Genomic DNA, 11,937 nt, shown 5'->3' with positions numbered 1-11,937 from the left:
TGAGAAACAGATAAATATTTAAGTCCTTTTTACTATAAATTCTCCTTCCTGCACAGTAGGTGGTGACATGCACGAAGAATGCGAATCGCCAAATACAAAAGAAGAAGAATGTGAAATTGGAGATTTATAGTAAAAAAGGATTTAAATATTGATCTGTTTCTCAACCACACCTATCATATCACTTCTAAAGATATGAATTAAACCACTGGAGTCTTATGGATTATTTTATGTTTCCTTTATGTGCTTTTTGGACCATAAAAGTTCTGGCCACCATTCACTTGCAATGAATAGACCTACAGAGCTGAGATATTTTTCTAAAAAATTTTCTTTGTGTTCATCAGAAGAAACAAAAGTCATACACATCTGGGATGGCATTTTTGGGTGAACTACACCTATAAGATTTTTCAAAATACAAGTACAGGTTTAGAATGACATGAGGGTGAGTAACTACAGACAGAATTTTAATTTGGGGTGAACTAGCAATTCATTGAAATTGTGAGTCAAAGAAATGTCCCATGTAATTTTTAGGAAAGGCAGACTTAATGTCCATGACGCATTCGGTGAGATTTGAGCTCTGTGTAACCAAATACTGTGGAATGATGATGTGATATGCATCAACAGGGGAACAGCAAGCTTAAAAACTGATTTTGGGCTGAAATGTTGCTTACTGAGTTTTGCATTTTAGGATGGGGGTGAGAAGCAGGTCATTTAGGGGCACTGAACCTGCAGTGGGCCCTGACCCACCAATCATAAAATACACTAATTTACATAAGAGTGCTTAGCCGTCGTGTCTGCTTAAAAACACACCACCAGTCTGTGGTCCACACACACACTTTCTTACATCCCTCTTCTCTCCTGTTAAAAAATGAGCAGAATAAAAGAGCAGTCCTTTTCATCTCTTAGTCTGTCTCTCTCTTTAAACCATGTTCATGGCATCTTCAGTGAGGAAGGAGTGAATGTACGCAAATGAAGGCCGTAGTTTACAGTCTCTGTTCCAGCAGCTAAGCATCAGCTCATACAAACCCTGTGGGCACACTGCCGGGCGAGCCAGGTACACCTGATACAGAGAGAGAGAGAGAGAGAGAGAGTGAGACTATGTCTATGTTGAGTGTTGATGTGTGTGTTTGGAAGTACTCATACCTGTCTGCCCTGGTCTCTGAAGAACTCCCCTGCGTTGTCAATGACCTGTTCATCGGTCATGTGACTGTACGGCTGCTCCTGACACACACTCAACATCTCCCACAACGTCACACCAAATGCCCATACATCACTTGCTGTAGTGAACTTCCCCTACACACAAACATAGAAAAATGACTTGCATGCTCCAGCATAACACGTTTATTTATATGAATGTAAAAGCTTTTAAATTTAGGTTCTGCGACTGGTCACCATTTAATTTCTTTTTCACCATTTTAAGCATCTTTTTGCCTTTATTTGTTCATTTTAAATGATCCTGCAGTGTTACAACTGATTTTTTTAAGTACACATATTTCCTGCAGTCATTCAAAAAATATGAGCTCCTGAAAACTGCATACATTCATAATAAATGAACTCACAAAAAACTGTCTATAATAGTTTAAATAGAGTATAGCATGTCATACCGCAGAACATGTCAACTTCCAAAAGTATTTTTTGTGAACAGTGAAGTTTCTAAAATTTTATAATAAAGACTGCAATACAAATTAGTAATTCTAAATAAATAAAGTTTCAATGACTCATTTTGAGTATGTTCCCTCACCATGAGTATGCACTCCCATGCCATCCAGCGAATAGGCAGCACAGCTCTGCCCTGGATCCTGTAGTAATCGCCAGCATAGAGGTTCCTGCTCATGCCAAAGTCAGCAATCTTTATATGACGCTCTCCACCTCTGTCCTCCCCCTCTCCTCTATCTCCACCCACCAGGCAGTTTCGTGTGGCCAGGTCTCGATGCACAAAGTTCAGAGATGACAAGAACTTCATACCTGATGCGATCTGACTCACCATGGAGATCAAAGCTGGGTAGCTGAGACAGAAAGAGAGAAATTTTACTTTTCTGTATTTTGATAATTCTTTCTAACCATGACAAATGTGTGTACGTGTGTACCTGATGGTTGGTGTATTATGTAGAGGTCCAGTCTTGTCCAGTAACACTCTCTGGGAGAGGTACTGATTCAGGTCTCCACTCTCCATGTACTCTGTGACCATACACAACGGATCACTGCTCACACACACACCCAGCAGTCGGATGATGTTTGTGTCCTTCAGGCGAGATAAGATCTTCACCTCCTTCAGAAAATCATTCCTGTTCAAAGACGAGGGGGAAAAGAATGAGGGGACACACAAGAGTGAAAACTAGAGGTCAACCGATATATATCTGTTTTGCCGATTAATCTGCATCGATAGTTTTCCCCATTGCGTCCGGTGCTGGAGTGGCTGGGAAGGGTCTGCTGTAATTATACAGTATGAGAGCAGTCTCTAGAGGCAAAATAAAAACTATCACTTCACTGATGCCTTGTGGTGTTTGTTTTGACACATGAGACTACACTCTGCATGGAGCGGAACACTTCAGATGCGGATTTAAAACATCAACAACTAAAAGGTATATATACAGTACATTACACGTTGTCATATCATTATAAAGTAATTAATTTGTTGACTAGATGCTGCATTAGTAGAGAACAGCAGTATGTTTGCCAACAAGGCTGAGAGGACCCTAACATTAAAGATAACCTCAAGCAGTTAGAACAATGTGACAAAAATAAGTCCTACCCAAATGTTGAAATGTCACGATTGTTACCATCTATTTGCATTAGTTTATATCCAGCTGGTCACATTTCTGCATTTGTTAGCCAGATAAGTTGCATATTTAAAGCTAGTGACGTGAGAAAGCAAATTAATATCTTCATGCAGCCGAGAGAATCTTATAAACAAATCAGAAACGCATCTAATTTCAATTAAAAAATTTTATTCTCACTGTAATGCGATGACTTCAGATCTATCATATTCTTGCAACACATGCAACAAATACAGTTTAACAGATAGCAGGTGTCTTAATATGCTTTTAAAGTTCTATTTAATTAGACACATCATCTATAAAACAGCGCTCCTACACGAGACACTGAATAAACAAAAACAACGGGAAACAAAGATGTTCGTCTAGCGCACGCTTACATAGAAAAACAAATGGATGGTTGCAAAAATGTTCAGTGTGAACAGCCCCTTACAGTTGGTGGAGGTCTTTGGCCCTTGCGTCTTGCTCTCTTATAAGTGTTTCTCAGATTAAGCAATGAGTTGCTTAAATGCTTTGTCAGGAAAGATGTTCAACTTGGAAATGTGTTAGAGATTCTCACGTTCTGCTCCAGTCTGTTGTGTTCCATCTGTTTGAACAGCCCCTGGCCTGAGCTCATAGTCTGAGCCACTTCACCACCGAGTTCAGCCGAATACCACTTCTATCTGTGAATATTACTCTACATACAACTGTACTGAATAAAAACAATGTTGTATTTCGCTGTTATTATGAAGCTTGAGTCTGAAGTATGAATCAGTGCAAGTGTAACAACATGTGAACTGTCTATTGAAGTGTTTTTCCCCCAGTTTTACTTTTGACTTAACATTTGAAAATATGGACCGACTAAAACTTTATTTATTTTATGCACATTTGTTGAAAATGAAATGCTCTTTTTTTAACAGCCTGGATAGGAATGTTCTATGCAATAATATAATGGTGCTGTTGGTTTATGTTTTTATTGTGCCCTCTGGTGGACTAAGGAGAAAACGTCAATTTAAAAATCAGCTGACTTAAAAATTTGAATATTAGTTCATATATATTAATATTTATTTCAAAGTACAATACATTTTCATGGTTCAGTCAGTACTGTTTATTTTTGTAATAAAGTTCAGCACTATTTTACTTTGAGTGTTTTTTAGCTAACAGCTATTGATAAAGCTAGCTAGCTAGCTAACACTGACATAGGCTATCATATAAATGCAGTCAATGTACACTATATTGCCAAAAGTATTCGCCCACCCATCCAAATAATTGAATTCAGGTGTTCCGATCACTTCTATGGCCACAGGTGTATAAAATGAAGCACCTAGGCATGCAGACTGCTTCTACAAACATTTGTGAGAGAATGGGCCGCTCTCAGGAGCTCAGTGAATTCCAGCGTGGTACTGTGATAGGATGCCACCTGTGCAACAAGTCCAGTCATGAAATTTCCTCGCTACTAAATATTCCAGTCAACTGTCAGTGTTATTATAACAAAGTGGAAGCGATTGGGAATGACAGCAACTCAGCCACGAAGTTGTAGGCCACGTAAAATGACAGAGCAGGGTCAGCGGATGCTGAGGCGCTAAGTGCGCAGAGGTCGCCAACTTTCTGCAGAGTCAATCGCTACAGACCTCCAAAGTTCATGTGGCCTTCAGATTAGCTCAAGAACAGTGTGTAGAGAGCTTCATGGAATGGGTTTCCATGGCCGAGCAGCTGCATCCAAGCCATACATCACCAAGTGCAATGCAAAGCGTCGGATGCAGTGGTGTAAAGCACGCCGCCACTGGACTCTAGAGCAGTGGAGACACGTTCTCTGGAGTGACGAATCACGCTTCTCCATCTGGCAATCTGATGGACGAGTCTGGGTTTGGCGGTTGCCAGGAGAACGGTACTTGTCTGACTACATTGTGCCAACTGTGAAGTTTGGTGGAGGGGGGATTATGGTGTGGTTGTTTTTCAGGAGCTGGGCTTGGCCCCTTAGTTCCAGTGAAAGGAACTCTGAATGCTTCAACATACCAAGAGATTTTGGACAATTCCATGCTCCCAACTTTGTGGGAACAGTTTGGGGATGGCCCCTTCCTGTTCCAACATGACTGCGCACCAGTGCACAAAGCAAGGTCCATAAAGACATGGATGAGCGAGTTTGGTTTGGAAGAACTTGACTGGCCTGCACAGAGTCCTGACCTCAACCCGACAGAGCACCTTTGGGATGAATCAGAGCAAAGACTGCGAGCCAGGCCTCCTCGTCCAACATCAGTGTCTGACCTCACAAATGCGCTTCTGGAAGAATGGTCAAAAATTCCCATAAACACACTCCTAAACCTTGTGGAAAGCCTTCCCAGAAGAGTTGAAGCTGTTATAGCTGCAAAGGGTGGGCTGACGTCATATTAAACCCTATGGATTAAGAATGGGATGTCCCTTAATTTCATATGCGTCTAAAGGCAGATGAGCGAATACTTTTGGCAATATAGTGTATCATGCAAAGAAAAGTGATTACTTCAAACTACAGTCTCGCATAGTCAGACCTATATCCACACTTTGTTTTAGCCCTGTTCCAGCATCGGAGAGTCAAATATAATATACAGTCTCAAAGTTTGTAGTAAAACAATCATAACTGTGTTATTTTAATTATGCTACCTCATCCAAAAAAGGTCACGTGACGCCATGCAAGAGGCAGACGTGTGAGCGACGAGCTCTGCGCACTTTCCTAAATTTGTTATTATTTTTATGTTATAATCTGGTGAAATTTGATACACCCAGTTACACATTTGCTCTTTGAGACAAAACATGGCAAAGAAGTCAAAATCCTCGGGCTCTGGAGACATTAAAAGACACTTATGTGTTCCCCGACAGGCCTACAGACTCAATTTGGATGGCGTGGCGGGAGAGGTGATCCAGCGTCAGTTGTCCAACATGTCAGTGATGTTGACGAAGGTTCTTGCTGACTTGGAGGATCTCGCGGTAATACGTCGATCGATTACGGCGATGGAAATAAAATTCTCTGAGATAGTTACAAGAGTGACTGATGTTGAGAGAAACAGATTTTCTGGAATCTTTGGAGAGGGAATTAACCGCTAATCCGCCCGTGACCAAAGTTGAATTGGAACATCTCCTTGAAAAGCTTGAAGATCTTGAGAATAGAAGCCGCAGGAATAACATTAGAATTGTTGGAATTCCTGAGCATGAGGGAAGAGATGTGGTGAAACTCCTAGATGAGCTTTTCCCGAGTCTGCTCGACATAACAGGCCACAAGCTGGAAATCGAGCGAGCTCACAGAGTCCCAGCTCACAGATTTGCTGAGGGAGACAGGCCCCGATCGATTCTGGACAGATTTCTGAGATCATCCGATAAAGATCTTGTGTTGCGCCAGGCGAGAAGCAAAGGGAAGCTTTCTTGGAAGAACCGTAATATTTTCTTATTCCCGGACTTTGCGAGCTCGACGAGAGAAACGTGATCGGTTCAAGGAATGTAAGAAACTCTTACATCAGCGGAAGATCACTTTTGCTCTGATGTTTCCGGCCAAACTGCGAATAGAAAAGGTCGGTCGCAAAGTATTTACATGTCAAAATCTGGCAATGTCTTTTATAGAATCAATGTCTGAGTAAACCATTGGATGTTTCTCATGTGAGTGGGTCGACTCGCTGTACTTACCCTGGCCTTTGAGGAAGCTGGGCGTCATTTTGGTTTCTTTTTGCTTTTTGCGTTGGCTCCACCGAGCGGCTGGAGTTTGTTTTGTGAATGACACTTTTCCTTAAAGAAACTTTTGCATTGACGAAAGATTACTTTTGCATTGAAGTTCCCAGCCAGTTTGAGAGTGGACACTACGGATGACCGCAAAATATCTACATGCTCACACAAAGGATGTCTTTTATTAAGTTGACAGATTGTGTAAATCATGGTATATATTTTTATGCGGCCTCCGAGTGAATTGGCTCGACCATCCGGGGAACCGGGATGCCGGATTTGTTTCTTTTTGTCGTGGGGGCTCGTGGGCATTCATAGACCTTTTGAGTTTAGAGGGATTGTCACCGGTTGGCACTTTCGAGCGTGGGGTTAATGCGCACGTTTTTCTTTCTGTTTGTTTTGTTCGGGGGGAAGCTCGGGGTTTGATTTTTTCACTAATGGGGAATGTGGTCTGTATAATTTTGTTTTTGACGCACAATTTATTTTTTCTACTATATAAAAATGTAAAATGTTAATATGATTGTACTATCTCTCTCCACATGGAATGTGAATGGGTTGGGGCAGCCCATAAAAAGAAGGAAGGTTATTACTTTTCTTAAACGTAAGAAATATGATATAGTGTTTCTTCAAGAAACACATCTCTCCCTGCAGGAAGCTGAAAAATTTGGGAAGATATGGGGTGGACATGTTTTCTTTAGTGCTGGCTCAAGTAAGAGCAAGGGAGTCATTATATTGGTAAATAAACATCTACAATTCAAATGTCTCAAACAGATTAAAGATAAAATAGGAAGAGTCATTATTGTTTTAGCTGAAATTCAAGGGCAAAGTCTGATTTTGGCTAATATTTACGCACCTAACGCTGATGATCAGGGCTTTTTTATAGATCTTGAAGGGATGCTGCAAACTGCTGGCACCCCTCATGATATAATATTGGGAGGAGACTTTAATCTTTTGATGGACTCAGTCCTTGATCACAGTGAAGCAAAAGTGTGTAAACTCCCTAGAGCAACATTGACGCTTCACAGGATGTGTAAAAATCTTGGTCTTATGGATATTTGGAGACTTTTGAACCCATCTGGTAGGGACTATACATTTTTTTCATCAGTCCATAAGATTTATTCTAGAATAGATCTTTTTTTGATATCCAAATTCCTCATTTCATCTGTTGTTGATTGCTCAATTGGAAATATCTTAGTCTCAGATCACACCTTGGTGAGTTTAGAGATGTTGCCACATATAGAGAAAAAGAAATCATACAGTTGGCGCCTTAATGTGTCCCTTTTGCAAAATCCTGATTTCCAACAAATGCTAAAGACTGAAATCAATGTTTATATGGAGACCAACTGGTCCTCAGTATCCTCTGTGGGCGTGGCTTGGGAGGCACTTAAGGCGGTTCTTAGGGGTCAGATCATATAGTATGCCTCATTCATCAAAAAACCCAAAGCACGAGAACTCGTGGAGTTGGAAGGAAATATTAAAAGTGCAGAGGCAGAGCTGAAGCGCCGTATGTCAGCTGATGGCCTCAGAACTGACCTGATTGAAATATTGATATAATACTATTTTGTCACGGAAAGTGGAGTTTTGGTTATTCAGGGCAGGACAGTCATACTTTGAGTCGGAGGACAAGGTAGGGAAGCTTTTGGCTAGATATTTAAAGCAGAGAGTGTCTCTTTCTACCATTCCCTCAGTGAAATCTGCTGGTGGTGAAATTTTTACCTTGGCCATTGATATTAATAATGCTTTTAAAGAATTCAACTTTGATCTCTATAGTTCCTCGTCTTCGTCTACTGATAAAGATATTAGAAACTTTGTGGAACCATTAGATCTTCCTAAACTGACGATTGAGCAAAAAAACTCTTGATTCTGAGATAACCTTGGAGGAGCTTGACAAGGTAATGAAGTCCCTACCTACTGAAAAGGCTCCGGGGCCAGATGGTTTTGCCGCAGAATTTTTTAGATCCTATGCTACAGAACTGGCTCCACTTTTGTTAGAAGTTTATACTGAATCATTAAAGAATGGAAAGCTTCCTCCAACCACGACACAAGCCCGGATCAGTCTGATTCTTAAAAAGGACAAAGATCTAAGCGAGTGTAAAAGTTACCATCCAATCTCCCTGATCCAATTAGATGTAAAAATATTGTCAAAAATTCTGGCTAACCGATTAAGTAAGGTTATGACATCTCTTATACAAATAGATCAAGTGGGATTTATTCGGGGCCATAGCTCTTCTGATAACATCAGACGTCTCATCAATATCATGTGGTCAGTAGCGAATGATCAGTCTCTGGTCGCTGCCATCTCACTTGATGCCGAAAAGGCGTTTGATATGGTAGAATGGGATTAAGATTAAGATTTTGGAAATGTATGGGTTCGGGAGTACATTTATTGGTTGGATTAAGTTACTTTATAAACACTCTGTAGCAGCGGTACAAACAAATGGACTAATTTCAGATTATTTTACTCTGGATAGGGGCACCCGTCAGGGTTGCCCTCTTTCCCCTTTATTGTTCTGTCTTGCCCTGGAACCATTAGCAGCTGCGATAAGAAAGGAGAATGATTTTCCAGGGGTGGTTGCGGGAGGTGTGGCACATAAGCTTTTGCTTTACGCAGATTATATTTTATTATTTGTCTCTGAACCTACTAGATATATGCCTTGCCTCCACAGAATTATTAATTCTTTTTCCAAGTTCTCAGGATACAAAGTCAATTGGTCTACATCCGAAGCTTTGGCTCTGACAGCCTACTGTCCAGTAACGGCTTTCCAGCCGGGCGCCTTCCAGTGGCCCAAACAGGGCATTCAGTATTTGGGGATTTTATTCCCAGCAAATTTGTCTGATTTAGTTAGTGTTAATTTTGACCCTTTAATAAAAAGTGATGTGGGCAGGTGGGCTTTATTACATTTATCTATGATTGGGAAGGTTAATGTTATTAAAATTAATTGTATTCCAAAATTTAACTACCTGCTACAGCCTCTTCCTATAAATGTCCCCCTCTCTTATTTCAAGCAATTTGATAGCATAGCGAAGTCCTTCATTTGGAAAGGTAAACATCCCAGATTGCATTTTAACAAGTTACACAGACCGATAGACAAAGGTGGGCTAGGACTACCCAAGATTTTGTTTTATTATTATGCATTCGGTCTCAGGCATTTGGCTCATTGGTCACTTCCACCTGAAAGAGCCCCTCCCTGGTTTTCTTTTGAACAGGAAGTCCTTGCCCCTATTTTGCCACTGCAAAGCCTATCAAAGTAACCGGAGAAGTTAAATCACATCCCGTTATTTCACATTTAATAAATAGTATTTAATTCAGACATTTACTTAAATGTTGCCTCAAGCATATGGCTGAACCCCAAATTATGTATCAACAAGTCCCCTTTCTGTTGGTCAGATTGGATTGTGAGGGGGGTTACTACACTCGGTGACCTGTATGAGAGTAGAGTGTTGAGATCTTTTGAGAATTTGGTTCATCATTTTGGGATTCCCAGATCTCAGTTCTATAAGTATTTACAGCTGCGCCACATGCTCTGTACTGTTTTTGGGAGTAGCACACACCCCCCTAAAGCGGCAGGTGCTTTGGGAGAGGTGATTGCTGCTTTTGGAAGAGGTCATGAAGCATCAGTGTATTACTCCCTGCTAATTCAGAGTCTGGGGGAGGTTCGCCTTATGCAATTTAAGATTTTACATAGATTTTATTGGACCCCCTCTAGATTATATAGGCTTGGCCTTAAAGACACACCCACCTGCTGGCGATGCCAGTCAGAAGTTGGAGACACTACCCATGTCTTTTGGGGGTGTGTTAAGATCCAGGAGTTTTGGTTGAGGGTTCAGAGTTATTTGTGTGATGTTTTGAACATTCAGGTTTTGCTTTGTCCCAGACTCTGTATTTTGGGTGATGGGGCGGTCAATTTAGGGGATAATCACATTAAAAATTGGGTTCTGACCAGTCTCATGATCGGCAGGCAAGCAATTTTAAGGGGTTGGAAGTCAAGTGGAACACCCAATTTTTCGGAGTGGTGTGTGGAAATGGGGAGGGTAGCTGCATTTCAGGAAGCAGTAAGTAGAAGGCTGGGGTTTAGGGACTTATTTGTTAAAAAATGGGGCAAATATTTAGTTTTTTGGGGGGACTCTCGGGGAGGGGATGTGGAGAGTGTAGTTTAGTTTAATCATGTATGCTTATTATTATTATTATTTTTTTTTTTTTTGGATTGTGTGTGTTATGTGGGACAACAGGGGTGTTCGTTAGGGGTCAGGGTGGGATTGTATTAGGGGGGTTTAAATGTAAAATGTTGATTCTTTATATATTTGTTGAGTTTTTCACTGTCGTGCATATGAATCAATAAAAATGTTAATTACAAAAAATTATGCTACCTCATCTGTTAGCATGATGCCGGTGAATCACGTTCAGCCTCTTTGTATGTTACGTCATTGTTTTGGTCGATGCTCGCGTCCCTATGGAGTGTGTGCGCGAGCACAGGTAGATGGCTGCAGTTCACTTAACGGCCACAGGTGTCATTAATAACAAGGGTTTCTGAATCTTACATACTGCACCTTTAAAATATCATATTGAAATCATCTGTTTCTTGTTTTGTTTTTTGTTTTGCAGGCATGATAAATTTTTTTACTTAGAATTCTTAGGAAACTTGTCAAGGAAATATCCTGATCATATTTAACTCCAAATCAATACAAAAAATTAAATTATATATAATTTATTTATATATGATGAAATTATATTTCTTGTACATTTAGGACCATTAAGTAGTTTTGCATTGTGACATTATTTTCAGGACACTTGAACATATTTTATCCTCCAATTCTCATTACTGTAACAGGTCTGGACATTTTACTTTTTTCCAATTGTTTTTGATGACAATTCTCATTACTGCGGCAAGGTAATTTTGTATTGTATTTTTATTTGATTAAAATCATAAAAAATGAAAAGACAGTAGCAAAGGAATACTACTATGATGTATAAATACTTCACAATTTAAATAAATTATTTTTTCACATTACAGTAATGAAAATATCACAATGACCATCTTGTATTGCGGTAATGAGAATTGGGGGTAAAATGTGTGTAACCGTCATGAAAATAATTTCACAATGTAAAAAAAATTAATGACCCAAAATAGGCTTTAATTTCTATAAGTAAAATAAAATTTCTTATTTGTTTTTGATTTTGAAGTTTAGAAGGACTAGGCCATTTTTGGAGAAGTTCAATGATTTGGTGTGTTAATAAAAAAATAAATCAACCACTTTTTTGTTGTTTTATCACATCGGAATTTGGTTTGAACAATCAGTATCTTTCCACTCTGAATTCAGTTACCTGGCATTTTTAGAAGCATCTGGCCGCAGAATCTTCACAGCTACCAGCAGAGGGCGTCCTTTCCTCACATTAAATGGGAACTCCAGGTTCGGAAAGTCCTGCAGGTTTTCAATCTCACACAAATGAACCTAAAACGAAATTAATAGCCAGGTATACATGGAACAACATCAGTTGTCTCAA

General features: G+C 40.0%; 1 protein-coding gene across 2 annotated transcripts in view; it reads right to left on the bottom strand.

The window, feature by feature from the left end:
* Nucleotides 1–264: 264 nt before the first annotated feature.
* The window catches only part of LOC127452782 (epithelial discoidin domain-containing receptor 1-like), a 54,661-nt gene continuing 42,988 nt past the window's right edge, over nt 265–11,937 (bottom strand). For both annotated transcript variants that reach the window (XM_051718490.1, XM_051718491.1), the window contains 5 exons: nt 11,758–11,885; nt 2,085–2,282; nt 1,739–2,003; nt 1,141–1,290; nt 265–1,057 (listed from right to left, as the gene is read on the bottom strand). In XM_051718490.1, the coding sequence (XP_051574450.1) occupies nt 917–1,057; nt 1,141–1,290; nt 1,739–2,003; nt 2,085–2,282; nt 11,758–11,885 (882 nt within the window). In that variant the 3' untranslated portion in view covers nt 265–916. The remainder of the gene's footprint in view (nt 1,058–1,140; nt 1,291–1,738; nt 2,004–2,084; nt 2,283–11,757; nt 11,886–11,937) is intronic.

Source organism: Myxocyprinus asiaticus, chromosome 15 (assembly GCF_019703515.2).
Source record: "Myxocyprinus asiaticus isolate MX2 ecotype Aquarium Trade chromosome 15, UBuf_Myxa_2, whole genome shotgun sequence".
In the NCBI taxonomy this organism is placed as follows: domain Eukaryota; kingdom Metazoa; phylum Chordata; class Actinopteri; order Cypriniformes; family Catostomidae; genus Myxocyprinus; species Myxocyprinus asiaticus.
Note: the sequence above shows the minus strand (reverse complement) of the source record. Positions and strands in the feature narration are given on the sequence as shown.